General features: G+C 46.7%; 1 protein-coding gene across 1 annotated transcript in view; it reads left to right on the forward strand.

Annotated features, from left to right (window-relative positions):
- Positions 1 to 18,797, forward strand: part of EPHB1 (EPH receptor B1) — a 378,786-nt gene that overhangs the window by 246,291 nt on the left and 113,698 nt on the right. The window contains exon 6 of the mRNA XM_047100394.1: positions 12,445 to 12,780. Coding sequence (XP_046956350.1) covers positions 12,445 to 12,780 — 336 coding nt within the window. The remainder of the gene's footprint in view (positions 1 to 12,444; positions 12,781 to 18,797) is intronic.

An 18,797-nucleotide genomic window follows, 5' to 3' on the forward strand; every position in this document is an offset into this window, starting at 1 on the left:
TGGGGGCGAGTGGGCCGTGGGTGGTGGGAAGCACTGGGCACCGCCAAGCCCTGACGGTGCTCGGTGAGCACAGATGGAGGGCCGCTCGGTTCCCACATAGAGCACACTGTCTGCTGGCCAGTAAAGGGGAACTGTGAGTAAGGTGAGAATTTGCTCTGTTTGAGAGCGAAGGGCAGTGTTTGTGCCCATGTTCAGTGAAGAGGCTTGTGCTTGTGCCTGTGCCTGTGCCTGTAGCCCCTGCTCAGGACTTGGGGCCAAAGCCTCTTCTGAGGAGATGTCATATGCTGTGTCCCATGGCGCTCAACCATGCCGGCCACAAACGATTAGAGCGGGAACGCACGTGCATGACAAGACTGAGAAAATCGCTGACTCTGACTGAGGTCTTACCACATGTGAGGCAGGCACAGTGCTAAGCCCCTGACATGGATCTTCTCAGTCTCACAGAAGAGAAGATAGGTACTCCTGTTATTCCCAATCTATAGGTAAGAAAACAGAGGCCCAGAAGGGCTTACACATCAGTGAGTAGCCAGGCCTGATTTCACCCGGGCCTGACTGGCAAGATTCAGGTCTCTTTACCCTCAGTGCTAAGTTGCTTCCCTCAGGGAGGAAGATGCTCTGCCTCTGAGGCGGCATGGCACCAATCTAGTGACACCCCATTTCGGACAGTGAAGGATCACATTTCATGGGCTGGGACTCATCATGTGATTTCTAGTGTCTGGGAAGCCTATCTTCTGTGAGACTGGGGAAGAGAGAATTGGGTGGGGGAGGCACCAGTGACTTCTGCTGTGTTACACAGCACCCCCCCCCCTGCCCCCGGGTGGACATTCGGGCTAACTCCATCCTTTTCCTAATATAAACAATACTGCTGCAAAAATGCTCAGACATACCTTGGGGGGCACATACGCTTGTATTTGTGCAGGAAATTCACCTGGAAATAGAATTGCTGGGTTGGTGGGCACATACACGCAGAAAGGCAATCAATATTACCTAAGTGCTCTCCCAAGGAACTCATCCCATTTACGCCCCTCATGTGCACCTTGCAGAATTCTCCACATACAGACCAGCTTTTACTTTTTGCCAATTTGACTGATCTCCTAGTATTTTTGAATAGTATTTCCCTAATTATAAATTAGGGTGTACTTTTCATATGTTTCTTGACCAGTTTGTCTTCTGGGAATTGACTGTTCATAACCCTTGCCCTTTTTCTATTTTAAAAAATTGATTTCTAGATGCCCACTAATTATACAGGGCATTCTCCCTCCCACCACCGCCCCAGCCCTCCACTTATTTTTAACTCTACTTATGGGTATAGTTTTTTGTGGGGGGAGGTTGTCATATTGACATTTTTATTTAAACCCAACCTGACCATCTTTTTCCTTCTGGTTTTGGGGATTTGAATATTGACTTTTTGCCTGGGTTTGGTATATGTCCTCCTGCTCTAAAGTATAAAAACAGTCTCTGATATTTTCTATTAATAGTGTTTATGTTTAGCTCCTTCCTCCATCTGGAATTTATTTTTGTGTAAGATGTGATCCTGGTGTTCTTACATCTTATTAAAAATAACATCCCATCGGGGCGCCTGGGTGGCGCAGTCGGTTAAGCGTCCGACTTCAGCCAGGTCACGATCTCGCGGTCCGTGAGTTCGAGCCCCGCGTCAGGCTCTGGGCTGATGGCTCAGAGCCTGGAGCCTGTTTCCGATTCTGTGTCTCCCTCTCTCTCTCTGCCCCTCCCCCGTTCATGCTCTGTCTCTCTCTGTCCCAAAAATAAATAAACGTTGAAAAAAAAATTAAAAAAAAAATAACATCCCATCAACTCCACCTGAATTGTCCACATGTTAGTGAGATGCCCTTTTATTATTTACTAAATGCCCGGTACATACTTACCTTTATTTTTTTCCTGTTGAGAGAATGTTCTGTTCTGGCATCACTTCTAAGCTGTTCTAAAGATGGAACCTTTATAAACGTTTCAATAACTTGTAAATCAAACCCCTACCTTCCATTCGTCAAAAATGCCTTGCCCATTCTCAAACACTTTTTTCTTCAAGACGAACTGTGAAATCAGCTTGGCTCATTTCATTAAGCAGTCCTATTAAATTGAGATTGGGGTTGTATTGAATATATAGATTGCTTCGGGAAGGTCTGTCATTTTTATGATATACCTCTCCATCCAGGAGCACAGTATTGAAGTCTACTTTTGTGCCCTTATGTAAAGTTTTATAGTTGTCTTAATACAAGTATTATTACACAGGACTTGTGAGATTTAATCCTAGGTATTTTATGGGGTTTGTGGCTATTGTGAGTAGGTACCTTTTTTTCATTATATTTGAAAATAGGTTCTGGTTATTGTTAAGAGATGGCTCCTTAGTAGTGAGCTTCCATTGCTGGAAGAATAAACAGAGGCTCGGGTGCTTGGGTGGCTCAGTCAGTTAAGCATCTGACTTCAACTCAGGTCATGATCTTTCAGTTTGCAAGTTTGAGCCCTGCATCGGGCTCTCTGCTGTCAGCACAGAACCTGCTTCAAATCCTGTCTCCCTCTCTCTCTGCCCCTCCCCCACTTGCATGTGCACTCTCTCTGTCTCTCTGTCTCTCTCCCTCTCCTCCCCCTGCTCTCAAAAATAAAAATAATTAAAAAAAAAAAAAGAGTCTGGCCAACCAGGTAGGGACTGTGGAGGGCATTCCCCACCAGGGACACACCATGATCTCCAAGGTTTCTTCCTGTTCTGAGAATAAGTGTGTCTATAAAGTGTCAGAATAAGGATTTGATTTTGGATGACCTGTAACTTTCTAGGAGGAATACCTACTTTTCCAATTTCTCTTTTTGCTCCCTTGGCCTTGAATTGTTCTCTTTGGAACCTGGATCTTTTCTGTATACCTAGAGAGAGTCTCTTTGAGAACTGAATGAGATAATGCCTGGCAGATTCTTCTGTGTATTCCCAGGGAAAACCGAATGAATAATCCACGAATCTGGGAGTGCATCTCCACCAGCCTTGTCAGTCAGTGGTTTGTGTGGCTGTAGTACAGGTGCCCACCTCCCCTGCAGATTTTGGACCCCTCAGGGCATATGTCAGTGAATTTTTATACCATAATCTTATACACAGGGCATAGCACATAGTAGGATCTTAATAAACATGTCTAGCTCTATCAGTCACAGATCAATGAAAGATGAGGCTCAGAGAGTGTAAGTGACCTGCATAGGGTCACAACTGTGGCAAAGCTGGCCCTCAGCCCTGATCTTTTTCTTTGTGAGTCTGGTGTATCTCTCACCACTCCACAAGGCCACTGAGCCTCATTGCAGGGCTGGGAAAGAGGTCTTGAAGGCCATGTCTTCAAGATGACATATGCCCTATAGCTCTCCTGGACTTGAAGTATCTCCAAGAAATCTGCAGGAGAGAGTCATGTCAAAGTTTCCCTCTCTCTGGCCTCACCTTGGGCCACAAATAGAAGATTAAGCCTTGTATACCTCCCCACCCAGGCAGTGGTGGGAGACATTCCTACTGAAATACGCTGCCTCTCCAGGTACAGGCGTCTCAGACATCCTCCAGGGGTTCTGCAGCCTTGTAGAAATTAGACGCTTGGGCTTCAGCTCAGGCCAGGTAGAGGGGCCATCTTTTTTCCCAGAATGTGAAATCCACCCCCTCTCTCCCAGACAATTAGCTCCATTGAAGCAGGAGAAACAAGAAGTACTTTCTACAAACATTGCTGTTTGGTGAAATGTGTAACATTAGGTTCTCTGATGCTCCCGAAATCCCTCTCAGCAGGGTCCCTCCTTGTTTTGACTAATCATTTCTTCTTATTACTAACTGTTATGATTAGGAGAATTGCCTGAGTACAGGCCCAGTGTTTCCAAGACCCTAATGAGCAACACGTGCAGACTTGCTCAGCATAGTGCTGGAACCACGGCTGCTCTGTCTCTCTAGGGAAGCTACTGAAACAGCTCAGGAACAAGAGCCTCCTGCCATCCTGAGAGACCCATCCCCCCACCCCCAGCACCTGGATGCATTTGCATTACTCCTGCACCTTACACCCTTAGGTGCCTCCACCCTGGGTGGAAGAGTTGCTAAGGATGAGCTTTGAGAGTGGCCAGGCCTGGACTCAAGTCTTGATTTCATCACTCACCAGCCACATGACTTGAGCAAGCTACTTAATGTCTCTGAGCTACAGTTTCCTCATATATAAAATGGGGACAATAGTTCCTACCTTGTTGAATGTTGGGGAGATGGGATTTTATTAAGTAATATACCAAAATACCTAAGGTAGTACTTTGCATATAGGGTTTGTTATTAAAACAAATCTCAGAATTCCATATATAACTCTGCGAAATGGAAACCAAAGCTCTGCTCTTACAAATGATCCTTGTAGGAATCTACTGTAGGAAAACAGCTGATATCAATCACTCAGTGGCATAAAGCACACAAGTCCCACCAAATCAATGTCTTATCCTTCCGACGACCATGCAGATGGCATAGGTGTCTGTCCACTGGAAGCCTATGTCCCTGGGTTCATTTTAAACTGGTTCCAGAGGTGGCATAAAACTGTCTCTGGGAATATTGGGATCTAGGACTGTTAGGAAAAATAAAGCAACATGATTTCCCCAGGTTTCAACCACCTCTCATCCTTGTCCCAGGGGGAGTCTATATTTTGAGGGGAACAACCAGGGTGCCTCACTTGCAATGGGACAGGCACCACTCAACTTTCTAGCCCTGCTGCCTCAGGCCTCCAGCACAACCGCCTCTTTGGAAGGGACACCTCAGAACTTGACACATTACCATCTTCACATTAAGCAAAACAGTGTTCCAAATGTCTGGTGCTCATCACTCACAAATTGTAGATAGTCCTTGGTCTTTTTTTTTTTTTTTTTGTAAGGATCTCAATAAAGTCCCTCTAAGCTTCTACTATTGAGTGGAGGTTGCCTCACTAGCCCATTTTGATGCCACTACTTTGCACCAGGTCTCTGATAAATTATTTGTGGTTTTCTGATCTGTCTTCCAACAGCCACCCCACATCCCCCAATAAGACTTGAAAACTCCGGCTGCCATTGGCTCCTATTATTGTGGTGTTATTGGTGCCTGACATAGAATCTTAGGAACTGCCCCACTGCTGTCCAAGGCACCTCTGTGAAGGGGGATGGGAGCACGCAGGCACATACCCCTCTCCAAAGTTCTGAACCAGCATGTTACAGGACATCACAACCCTTTGCTTAGGACAGTGGGCATTCCTGTCCAGTCTCTCCCCCAGAAATTCTACACCTACTGCAGGAATGATGGGAGAGGAATTGGCATCCTCAGGATAGAAAGAGAGAGGGAGAGAGAGAGCTGAACTTAGGCTGGGGAGTGTCATAGCTATACATGGCACCTAAAAAAATAAAGAGAAGTTTCTTTGTTTGGTATTGTTTTTAAATAACCAGTTACCAAAGAAGGAACTACAACTGAATGTGGGTTCACTTCACGTTTATGCGATAACTCTACTACATTTCTGATAATTGCAAAATTTCCCTCTTTTGGCTTATGTTACCTTCCAACCCATCCTGCTTTTAGCCCTCTATGCTGTATTGAGGGCAAAGACATAACAACCAGCCTGACTTGGTTTGCTGCATATTTTGCCTCCATAAAAGACCTCTTCATACCTCTACAGCTCGGTTTCCATGTCTGCCTCTGTTCCTAGACTTCTATCTCTCTCTATATAAAATCTCAAAGGACTTTCTCCTTTCTCCAGAAAGCTTCCCAATTATTCAGACATATTTCCTTAAGTATCTCTTAACTCAGTTTTCCAAACTACTGTCTTGACTCTGCTCAGCCACAAGAACATTATCTCTGCATTCTTTTGACTTACAATATTTAAGAATCTTGAGTATCACCTGTCCTTCTTGACCCATTCCCAGACTGTATCTCAATCCTTTCTCCTAAAAGAAGACTGAGTTGAGGATGTAGTTTGCTGTAGGGGTAAAGGATGTATTTCCCTGCCCATAGGGTGAGAGAGAACAAGCAAACCCAGATTCCATGTTAAAGCCAGACCACCTCTTGAGAGGCTAGGGAGCAGATATATAGGAGCACAAGAAGGTTAAAAAGAGCTGGACCCATTCTGGAGACACAGCCCCATGCCCAAGATTAGGGCTCTCCTCCTTCCTGGATGTGTTTGCAGGGATTAGTGCCCTAAGGTGTATAGACTGGAGCACATAGCCTCCAAGTCTATACATGTAGCTCCAACTGGTAGACAAGGCCCCAGACACCATCTCTGAATATTTTGTTCTGCACTGATCTTATCTTTTCCCAGACACCTATAACTCTTTGTGTCTGTATTACTTACTTTGATCCTTAATTGTATGTGTCCACAGATTCTAGGACCCATGGGTGTGGGGTCTTGCCTGACTAGAAAGCGTCTGGGCTCCCCAGCATCATGGGCTGTGGCTTCCATAGCTTCATGGCTTTCACAGTGCCAGCACAGTTCTGGGCATGGGGTCTCTGCTCAATGAATGAGGGGCTGCACAAGATCAATCTTAATTGGATGAATGGTTCAGGGCTCCAAATCATATAATAATGGCAATACTAATTATAATAGCAACTGATATTTATGGAGTTCCTCTGTGTACAGGCCACACAGCTAAACTCCTTGGGTATATTATCTCATTAAATCCTCAAAACTACCACTTTTCAGTTGAGAGAGTATTAAGGCTTAGAAGTTCACCATCTCAAGGGTCACCAACAAGAGAATATTTTTGAACTTGGTTGCTGTGAACATCTAGGGTGTTCACTGGTTAGTTTCAAGGAACTATGAACCCCTCAGAGTCTCTGAAATCCCATGTTTGTGTTTAAGTATTTGTCCACTTTTCTGGGTAAAATCTTTCTCTTTCGTCAAATCCTTCAAGCAGTTGTGCACACAATGTGGAGGATCCCATCTCTGGCCTGACGCAGAACAGTGCAATCTCAGCCTGCACATAGGGTCTCCCTGGAAAGCTTCACCTCATTGTGGTTGTCACCCTCACCAGCTCCCCATGGGGAGGGATGCAAGTATATAGATCCTGGCTGCAGCAAGGCACAGTTAGCTGGACCCTACCTGGTTGGCACCTTGGACCAGGCTGAAGTTCACATCTAAATTCTGAAACCAGGAAGTTGGCCTTATTAAGATTCCTGATAAAGGAATTGGCTTTCAGGGCTGACCTATCTTCAGCAGATTTTCCCTTTGATTACTCAGGAGTGCTCTTATTTCCAGCTTAATGCCTACAAATAAACTCACTCACCCTGTCTCTCCATTCTTTAAAAAAAAAAAAAAAAAATTCATCCTGCCCAAATCACATTAAGAAGCAGGAGATTCTATCTCAGTATGGCAACACTTGGGCTAATCTTGTGTCTCTAGAAGGATCTTTTCTGTTTAACTCTTTGAGGTCCCAGTGCCAACTGTACTCACGCAGGCTGAGCCAACCTCTCAGGCACATTCTGGAAAACACAGAGCCCTATCCTCATGACCCAGGACCTACCATGCCCCTCCCACTTAAGCCAGCTCAGTGGTTTTCCCATATTTTAAAAGGACTGAGTCTCTTTAGCCCTTTTCACAGGAAGCTTTCATCAGTAGTAACCGTGGCAACAGATCAGAGAAGCTTCAAAAAGCCTGTCTGTATATAATTAAGAAAAACGAGGACATGGACGCAAGAGCAGGGAGCTTTAGACAAGGAGACTGTGGCTCTGAGCCCCTACCACTGCATGCACTGAGGCCTTTTGCTGACAGAGATGAAGAATTTTCTTCTCTTTCTGGCCTCCCCCTCAACTCCCCCCGCCTTTTGACATTTTTGTTTGGTTGCCTCAGTTGGCCTCCTTCCTGAGGATGTTGAGTGGAGCTCTGGTTCTGGACAGACACTCCCCACAGGGGTAAGGGCCTCAAGCCCAGGGAGTGCTGCCTGGAGGGGTAGAGGTGGCCTAGCACCTTTCTCTAGGGACATTTATTCAGAGGCCAAACATGCTGTGGTCAGGCAAGTACAGGCAAGGCTGAGCAACCTGCTGGCAGGAACGTGCCCTTATCATTAGGCTGATGGAGCACAGACCAGGGACCATTGCCATTTTAGCTACCCAGAGACTGGCCCCTGGCTTGCCCTGCCCAGAGCAGGCCTCCTGGGAAAAGGGGCAGGAGCTAAGCATTGTTGGGAGGCAATCTTTTTTTTTTTTTATTTCTTTAATGTTTATTCATTTATTTTGAGAGAGAGAGAAAGAGCTTGAGCAGGCGAGTGGCAGAGATAGAGGGAGAGAGAGAATCCCAGGCAGGCTCTGTGCTGTCAACACAGAGCCTGATGTGGGTCTAGAACTCATGAACCATGAGATCATCACCCGAGCCAAAATCAAGAGTAGGATGCTTAGCCGACTGAGCCACCCAGGTACCCCACTGGGAAGCAGTCTTAACCTGGGGGCTATTTTATTTTATAGCACTTACTTTTATCTGAAGTCATCTCATTTATCTCCATGTTTCCTTCTTTCTTTCCTTCTTCCTTCTGTCTGTTTTCTCTCACCAGAATGTAAGTAAGTTCCATGGGAGCTGAAGTTTGTCTATCTGGCCTTTCCCTAACCTCTGAGTGCCTAGAATTACACAGGAGTATTTGTTAAAGAAGTGAGTGAGTGAATGAATGAGTAGTGAACAGGATCCCAATCATTGTTTGTGGACCAGACTCGGGCCATCTCCACAGATGTGTCCTGTGAGCCCAGGCACTCTGCTGGGCTCTGAAACAAGACACACCCCTACTCTTGAGGACATGGCGGGGAAGGACACACAGCAAGACATATTTGGGGTCTTCTAGCTTTCCTTGAAAGGAAAGGATTCAGATATTCAGTTCTGGAATCAATAACCATGGGCCCTATAGGTCCCCATAGGTCCCCGTTCATGCCCCACAGATGCATTTGCTCTGGAAAGCAGCCATGAAAGAGAATGGTGCAGTAGTTGCTTTATATGAAGGCTGTGTCTAAATAAACATGAAAAAATCTTGTTGGAAACCTGCCACTTTTCTTCCTGAGCAGGGAGCAGGCACGGGGCAGCATCAAATGGGATCATCCCACCTGCCAGGGACACCACTGGATCAAGGGACAGGGAAGTCCTCTCCAAACCAGCTCCTCACTTGCCACCTTTATCTCACTAAAGCCTCTACCACTCAGGGCCACAAGCAGTCTTCCCTGTTACCACAACTGTATCCTCCCTCTGCCCCACAGCAGGGCATCTCATGCTGGGATAGGGTGATCTTAAGTTGTGCACCCTGAACAGAGGTCAAAACCAAGAGTGAGGAGCCTCCCCTGAGCAAAGAGCTGGGGCATGTGAACCATGGAGATAAGCCAGCCACAAGCTCCCACCCACCAGGAAGCCACAGCGTGGTGAGTTCAACACAGAGGAAGAGATCATCACAGTGCAATAATGGAATCTGTGTTAACATCTAGAAATAGGCTTATGGAAGCCCAAGGGTGGGGGGTACGTGACTGCAGGCATCAGAGAAGCCTCCTGGTGGAATTGAGTGCTAGATCTTGGATGGTGAGCAGGAGTTCATCAAATGGATAAGGAGGAAAGGAATTGCAGACAGAAGAGAACACCATGCAGAGGCTCAGGGGCATGAAGGGAGTTTAGTATGCACAGGAAATCACAGGAATCTTCCTACAGGCCACAGTATAAGGCCACTTGAGGGTCAAGTGACCAGGGATAAGATCATGAGTAAGACGACTACATGGGGACTTGAAGGATGTGGAAAGGAGGTAAACTTTTGGGCACTTGCAGTTTGAGCAGGGGAACACTATGATCTCATGGGCATTTCAGAACCCACACTCTGGCAGAGTAGAATGGACAGGAGGGGTGCAAAGCAGTGTGGGAGGATTCACAAGAAGGCTGTTGCTTTAGGGCAGGAAAGTTCACAGGGCCTGGAGTTCTAAGGGGGTGAAGATATTGAGGAAGGGAACATTCTGAGGACAAAGAGGTGGGGCATCACCTCAGTGACTGAATGTGGGGGACACAGAAGATGTGACTGTCAGGGTCTGGCTGCTGATCACGCAGTGTGTCAAGCAAGGGAAGGACTGAATGGCATTCTCCGCATTTGTCAGGTGGGATGCCAAAAGAAAAGCAGTGACGGGGGGGTGCGGGGGGGTGGGTAATAACTGGACTGCACTTGCCCAAGCAAGGAGAGAGGAGACCCTCCACTTTGGAAAGCTTGGCTGGAGGGCGAAGAAGAGAGGGCAGTCAACATAGATGCCAGTGGTGGTGCTTTAGCTTTTAAAATAGCAAAAATCTAATGGGAGTTTAAGTGGAGAAGGTGGAGCCAGGGGAGAAGGTGAAGATTAAGGTCATGGGAGAAAGGAGATAATGACATGGGGAGGCCTCCACAGGGTGGGAAGAATGGGTGGTCCCTCTCCTGGGCAGTACCTATCTCTGCTCTGCCAACCAAGGCTGCTTTCCAGTGATGGCATCCCAAAGCTGCAATAAGATAACATTGTTAAAGAATCCTTCCACACCCAGCAGAGAGCAAGTGCTGGATGAATGTATTTATGATGAGTATGAGAGATGGTGGCCTGTGGCAGAGGCTAGGCTGTCTGCTGAGACAGGGAGCAGTGGCACTGACCACTGGGAGCTTGTGGTCCAAATCTCATCAGTCTGAGCAAACAGACGTGTCCAAGACAGGCACTGGCCAATATGCACATTAACGAATAGTGCAGCGCAAGGTGAAGCTGGCCCGGCCGAGTAAGAACCCAGCAACGGCCATGCCAGCTACCCTCTCAGCACTAGCTGTGTGCTGATCCGAGAAGAGATGGATGTTTATCCCTGGGCAGATGGGTTGGGAATTCTTGAACGCTATTTGCAAGACTTCAGTAAAAATGCTTCATGAATCCTGCCCTGTCACAAGGCTGTATGAAAGTTGTGCTTTAGCTCAGGCCTAATGGGCTTTATATAGTACAGTACTGATTTTCTTTCACGTTTTAATAGAATCCGATTTAATATTTGCTTTCTGCTCTAGCTGCTTGCTGTTGACTGATTCAACACAGAATCCTTCCCTGGTGCCCCCCGACCTTGTTGTTATTCCCTCATTTTGTTTGTTGGCATTTGATTCCTGTCTTCAGCATGAACCACTTTACACATGTCTTCGTTCAGCTGGCGACAGTCACGTGTGTGAATTCTGCATGCATTACTATCCAGAGCGGCTGCTCCAGCAGACCCACCATTCAGAAGGGGGGCTTCTGGGTGGGATTCATTTTCATCATTAGACATTGAGGACATGCAGTGCTTAGCTTGGGAACCTGAGGCTGTGATCTGTTCTGTTTCTGGGCAGGAGATTCTCAAAATGCCCAGCACCTTGGCTGTTAATTCAGAGATATGTTGCCTTCCTACAAAGGACTAGGTTTTCTAGAATTTAGTATTTAGCAAGGCATTTCAACCTTTGCCACAGTGTGAACACCATCTATAGACAGAGCTATCCAGAGGGAAGAGTCTGCCCTCCTTGACTCCCAATGAGTCTGGCTGGTTTGTAGGAGAGAGAGTCTGGTCAAATCTCCTGTTATCCATGAACAGATCTGATCATCAACCTTTGGAGTACCATACCAGTGTAAGGCCAGAGTGGAAAATGGCTTTTCCCTTAGTAGGGAAGGATAGCCGGTTTCACTAGCAGGCAGCATAAGGCTGTTGTTAAAGTGCATGAGCTTTGGAATCAGGCAGACAGGGGTCTCCACACTGGCTGCAGTTCTTATATACCACATGATCCACAGCCAGTCTCCATTCTCAGTTTTAGTTTCCCTTTCTATAAAATCGAATTAATTACTGTTTCTTCTCAGGTAATAAGTGTAAAGCAGCTAGCAGAATGTCTAGAACAAATCTCTATGTTCTTCTCATGTCATGGGGTAAAAAATGGTGGCTATATGAACCTCCCAGCCAACTTGGCTTCTTGTCTTCACCAAAGCTTGGGCACTGTGAATATTCATCTGTCCAGGTGATCTGGCAGCCTGCCCAACAGAGAAATAGCCCCAGCATGTACACATCACGCAGACTCCAAATTGCATGAGGTTTTGTGCAAGATGCCAGGATATGTCGGAGCTTTTGATGGGTCACTCATGTCCCTCAACCCTTGAATTCTACACAAAGAAAAGACAGGAATCCAATAAGTGTCTACTACATATGTATAGCATACCCTAAAGCTGGCTAGAGGAAGTGGCTTGGTCCTGAAAACCAAAGAGCTTGAACCCAGATCCCTGCACCCTCGTCTCCTTTGGCACACACGATTGCCACTGTCCCCACTGGGATGACTGCGAGGGGAGTTTAGGCCAGGTTGTCATTTCTGTCCACCATATATTCTCAGAATGGATTGGAGCATGGAGATTTGGTCTTGACGGACTGAAGGTGATACATGTGTGTGACAGGGGAGGAGATACACCAAAGGCAGATGGAGAGAGGCAGGAGGAGGAAGCTTCTGCCTAGCCTCACTGGGCGCTTCTTTGTCTCCCTACAGGTGTCCCGTCAGGTCCCCGCAATGTCATCTCCATTGTCAATGAGACATCTATCATTCTGGAGTGGCATCCGCCAAGGGAGACAGGCGGGCGGGATGATGTGACCTACAACATCATCTGTAGAAAGTGCCGGGCAGACCGTCGGAGCTGCTCCCGCTGCGACGACAACGTGGAGTTTGTACCCAGGCAGCTGGGCCTGACCGAGTGCCGTGTCTCCATCAGCAGCCTGTGGGCCCACACCCCCTATACCTTCGACATCCAGGCCGTCAATGGAGTCTCCAGCAAGAGCCCCTTCCCCCCACAGCATGTCTCCGTCAACATCACCACGAACCAAGCCGGTGAGTCTGGAGGCATCTGTGCTCCTTCTGTCTGTCTGTGTGGCTGGCTCCCTATCCATCCCCGTGAAGGAACGAAGCTTCAGTCACACCCATTCTGCTTTCAGGCCTCCTCCCAGGGGTGAGGGTGTCAGGCGATGGGCATTTGTGGCTGTGGAGGAAACATGGCAGAAAATAGTGTTTCACCTCTGAGAGTGTGTTGGATTCTGAGGGATATTTTCGTGCTCAGCACAAAAGCAAAGAGGGATATCCAGGCCAGCGTAGAACCCCCAGCTCTGCATCCAGCTGGGATTCAACAAATGCCTTTGGAAAGATAGATGGACGGACAGATGGATGGGTGGTAGATGGACAGACAGATGGATGGGTGGAAACCCTGCACGATCTTGAGAACCCCGGTGCCGCTTTATCAGAAAACCCAATGAAGGAAGCTTCCCAGAAATCATGTGATAAAGTGAGGATTGCCTTCATAGATTATTTTTCAATTAAACTGTGTAATTCAAGAGTGCATTCTCCTGTATAGCTTGCCTAAACGAATGCTCCACTGTTAGAGAGACTTCAGGTAGTTGGCAGTAGATCACTCCTGACGGCCTGTACGTCCCTGAGGTGTGCACAGCTCACCAGACATTTCCTTCTCTTCTCTTTATTTCTGTATCTCTCACTCTTCTGACCTTTTCTCTGTATTGCTTTTTACACCTCTTGCAACAACCCATTCCTTTGTATGTCCGTTTAGCCAGTCCATTCAGGCACTCACTCACTCATTTATTTATTTACTCACTCATTATTAAGAGGTGGTTAGTTAGTGTCTGACGTGGGCCCAGCTGCGGATTAGACACTGTGAGGAGTACAGGAACGGACACCACCGTTACTCCCACAAAACTCATTCACTGAAGAATTTGCAGGACGTAGACACAAAATACAAATCTGCGGCATGGTGTATTCTAAGCGTGTGTACCATACACATGCAGTAAATACCGAGGGAGTTAGAAATGAGCAATCTCTCCCCTGGGGTGATGGTGCAAGACTGCAGAGGGAAAGTCTATAGGCAATAGGGGTCGTGGGCAATGGACTGTGATCTTATTTGGAATTATGGATTTTTTTCAATCAACAAATTCTAGAAGGACAGCTTGTTAGTGGAATAGCTGGAGCCAGGCACGTCTCTTTTCTCTCTCTCCCTGTGTGCAGCTCCCCTTTCTTAACCTCCTCTTCCCTATTCCGTCCTTGTCTGCTCCTCACCTCCCCATCCTCAGGCTCCTTCTGCCTCTTTCAATCCCAGGCATCTTTGATGGCAGATGATTCTTGGGTTTAAGCTGTCAGAACTCAGGAGAAAAAAAGGTGTTGTAGGAGAGCATGGCTGTCCAGATGGCTGCGTTGTTGCTGTGAACACGTGTGTGTTCGTGTGTGCATGTTTGTATGTATGTGTATGGTCACGTGTTTGCATGCATGTGTGTGCCGTGAGAAAATAGGCGTGGAAGTGTGGAAGCCTCCAGCTGGTGACCACAGCCCCAGTGCTGTGGAGACAAAGGTTGTGACAGTCTGTCTTACCCAAAGAAAAGGGAATGGTAATTTCTATATCACATTGAACACGGAACATGGGCAGCCTTTGTTAGCAGTGTTTCCCTTGGAGAGTTTAAGGCAGAAAACTGGCTGAAATATTTTAGTGTCCCAGCTTCGGGGACTAATAATCCTGCCAGGCTGTCATGTCATGCTGGGCTTGGCTGTCTGCTCTCTCTCTCTAAGAATGTGCGAACAAACCTGCCACTTATGGCGGTTTACTTTGATTCCTGCCCCTCCCTTTCCTTACCCTGCTATTCCCGAACCTGCCCATCTGCTTGTCTTGCCATCTGCACCTTCCCAGGCTGCAGAGGCGCTGAGGGACCAGGGCTCCTACAAGGGGCCTGGCATTGCCGGCATTTAAAGTATTTGTTTTGATCCTCACTCATTTTCTCCTCCACAAGCACATTTCTCATGGCCTTTGTTCCCCCATTGGTGGGCCCTCTATTCCTAACCTTCCCTGATTTGGGGGTCCCAACCCCATCCACATGTTCCAGTCTATGATTTCTTTTTGGGAATTCTGGAATTTGGGTGTCAGAAAGTTTATAATCAATAAGAGAAGGGTGCTTCTCAGTGGCATATGGTTGTTACAAAACAAATGACAAGGGGGCCCATGGGTCCTAATCTGTGGACTGTCGGGCCCTGAGGAACATGGTGCTTTCACACTGCTTTGACAGATCCACATGTGAATGCAAATTATTTTCAACCAACAGATAACTCTTTTAAAAGATGAGATTTTTCAAAATAAACACTTGGGCCTGTTCCTCTGTGAGAGGCCTTTTATGGCATCATAAAAGCCGTATCACTCAGATCCAGTAAGGAACAGGGTAGATGGACCCATGCAAGTCCACAAATTATAACATGTCTAACGTCTTTCCAGGGACCCCTGAACTCTTCCGCTCTGGGTGAAGTCCAGGTCAGCCTCCCCACCCTGACCTCATGATATGGCACGGCCCCTGCCACCCTGTCCTACTGTCTGGGTCATGAGTAGGTAGATAGAAGGTAAAGAATTTGACCCAGAGCTATCCTGGGATCAGTTATTAAATCAAATGATAAGTGCTATCAAGGACCTATTCTGGGTCTAGAACTGCCCAAACTGAAATAGCTGGGGACCGTTGAATGGATCCTGATTGAGGAGTAGGTGAATAATTATTATCATAGCTTAACACCTCCTGTTTGTTGGTTCATTTTGTTTTGTTTTTGAGTTGACAAAGAATTTTGTCATACATGGACTCATTTGATCCTCATAATTACCCCTGACTTAGGCATTGTTCATATGTTTCCGATAAGGAAGAAGAAGCTTAAAGGGATTTGAGAATCTAGGATTAGAAGAGGGTTGGCAGGAAATCACCTCTGATTCTGCCTTCCTGTTTCCTTCCCTAAACAGTGGGCAGTCCCTCTGTTTCACCTACTAATGGAGAAATTTTTCATTGGAGAAAGTTTTCAGAGCCAGCCAGTGCCCTCTGGCTCAAAAGAGCACCTCACTGTGCACCCTCTGTTACTCTTCCACAATTTTCTTTGTGACACAGAACCACAAAAGACTTTTCCCTGCCTCTGGATCAAGATGGAGATGAGTGTGTGTTCGTTGAGGGATCCAAGGTGTCCCCCCACGGTGAATTGGATCTTGACAGTGGGTGTCAGTAAGGGTCACACAAGAGAAGGGTTTGGATAAGTTGGCTGCTCATTGGTCTTGGACTTGATCTGAAGCCTGATGCTCATGATTATCAGACTCTATCCTGGGAGGCTGGTTGCTGCTTTGGGCTGGTGCTTTCTTTTGTTGGGAGCTACAGACCACATCCATGGCTGGGCATGTAACTCTTACTATTCAGCAGACACAGAATTGCCATGCCCTCCTTTCTCAGGGCTGCCCAGGCAGGCCACGCTGATGCTGCATCTGCTGCTATCATGAGCCCTGCCCAGTGGAAGCAGGCAGCTCATCCTAGCTGATTGAGGTATCTAATAAAAAGAACTGGTTGGCATCAGTCCATCAGAGGGAGTCACCATGAGGCTTTCCTTGACCCTCAGGGCTGTGATCTAAGACCATAGGAGGTTTTATAATCGTCTTTTGGTCCATAGCATACACAGAGACAAGCATCACTGAGGGAACACTGAAGGATCTCTTGGGTCCTGAGATGCAGAGGGCTTCCATATCCTTCCATAACAACCCCAGCCATGTCTATAGTCATGACTTCTCAAGGATCTCATATCACTTGGAGAGTATCAGGATCAGATCCTCACCCAGCCCATAGGCAGTGGCCGAGAACTACTATTTTGAGCACCTCCAGTGTGCCAAGCACCTACCAAGCTCTTTACAAAGTTGAGGTGGATCAGATGAAGAAACTAGGGTCAGAGTGCTTTCAGAATTTTCTCAGCACCTTATAGGCAGCAGGGATGTTTCTAGGTTTCAAACTCAGATTTGTGGCCATTTTATCCTCTGACTGATCAAAAATCGCATTATGGTGAGCCGGGTAAGTTGTAACCTCCCTCTAAGCCATTGCCACATAGCTAGGCCACTTCAGCTGTCAAAAAAAATGTCCATCATCTTTGGTCAGGGTTGGTCATGAATTATGCAAGCTCAGATTTACGTGAGGTCTTCAGGGATGCAGCCTCGCACTGAATACAGCTGCCTTGAGTTTAAAATAGACCAGCTCAGGTGGAACTCTTTCTGTTCCAGTGGCCAAGCGATCTGCAGAGAGGTTGTTATCACCACTAACTCCTGCAGTCACTCTCTGGCACCTGGCCCCAGATTCAGACTGATGGCCGGATCATCTGGCTGTCAGAGAGAATTAAAGTGAGTGACAAACTTTACTTCTCTTTTCTGCCAACTAGATTCAGAGTGTCAGAGTTGGGGAAGGGGACCTCAGAGGAAATCCTGGAAAAAGTAAATAAGACAAATCAGACTGGCACATCTTAAAAATCAACTTGCTGCAAAATAGAGTCAGTGAATTTAGGACCAACTAACCCAGAGAGAACAAACCCAAAGGCCCACGAGGCCTGTCTAGCAGTGGAGAGGAGCAAAACATGGCCAAGTGTCAGGCAGTAGGGAGTGGTGAGGACCACAGAGGACTGTAGAGGATGGGGCGAGCCTCTGCCCAGCTCCAGTAAGTGATGCCACACCCAGCAGTGCCAGAACTTATAAGCTGATAACCTAGATTTAAAATGCTGACAACTAATTAGAAAATTTTAAAGCACTTGAGAGCCAAACGTGTTGGCTGTGGTTTGTCACCTCCACCTCAGAGGGCTAATCTGACTTAGCCAAGCCTGGATGGCAAGTGTGCTGTGTTGGTCTAGCCCTTTTCCACCATGGGGCAGTCACCTGTCTCAGCTCCTGTGCTCAGTGTGGCAGAGGTGCAGCAGGGGACCCTGCACTTGGACCCTCTCTCTGCTTTTCACACGACTCAGGCAAGTTCACATCACTCGTATGAGTGATGACCCCTCCTTCTTCAACTGTAAAATGTGAGTAATGACACCTGCTTCCGAGTGCTGTTGCGACAAGCAAATGAGACGGGACAGAAAGTGAGTTTGTGACCGATGCTATGATGGGGAGATGAGCATCGTTTCTGGGCCAGACAGAAATTTGCTGGACTCTCTTCCTAGGCTTTCCTTCCAAGGCCCCTCCATCCCTTTGTTTGGAACTGATGTCATCCCCATCAGATAAATGGCATGTATGGGTTTGTCCATTCTTTGAGGGAGGAGTAGGCACTAGAAAGGCGAGTAGCAAAGTCCTGGTAAGTTGACAAGGACAGTGGAGCTAGAACCTGTATGTATACCTGGCACAGGCTGATCTTGCCACTCTGAGGAGCCTGTCTATCCTTCCTTCTCATGTATTTGGAGAAGCAGCCCTTGGCCTCTTACTTTCATGATGGCATCAACAGTATCTATATCTGACATTATATTACGCTTGGTCGGTGGATGGCCCACTATGCCTATTGCATATGGAATATTAACATATTCACTGTGCCCACAGACACAACCCATTGCTTAATTTTGTTTAAAAGCTACTGCATTACTTCTATTAGTGGTCATAAGCCCCAATAGTTTGTCCATTTTTAAGGCATTTTTGAAGCTCCTAGACAATTAAAGTCACTCAGAAATGCTACTTTTTCTACAAAAGAATTACCTAGCCCACCCATTCCTCTGAACACATCACCTAATTTGCATTATTCCTTGGTTAAATATAGTATTTGCATGCATAAAGAATAATCTTTGAATATGAAAAGGAATTTTATGATATTGCAATATATCGAGCTCTTTGGAGGAAAGATATTATGTAAATCTCAAAATTAAATATTAAAACAATATTACAGTGCTGCCTGTAAAAATTTAGAGTGTTAAGATCCATATGCTGAAACCAGTTCATTTTTAGGGGCTGGTCTCATTGGAAATTAGTAGGTGAAATTTGCTCCAAAGCAGAGAAAAGATTGAGTCAGAACTTTAAAAAGACTGGAATGACTTTAAAGAAAACTTTC

The sequence above is a fragment of the Lynx rufus genome, unplaced genomic scaffold, assembly GCF_022079265.1.
Source record: "Lynx rufus isolate CCGP_SWC_20201006 ecotype Redwood Valley unplaced genomic scaffold, mLynRuf1.p SCAF_5, whole genome shotgun sequence".
In the NCBI taxonomy this organism is placed as follows: domain Eukaryota; kingdom Metazoa; phylum Chordata; class Mammalia; order Carnivora; family Felidae; genus Lynx; species Lynx rufus.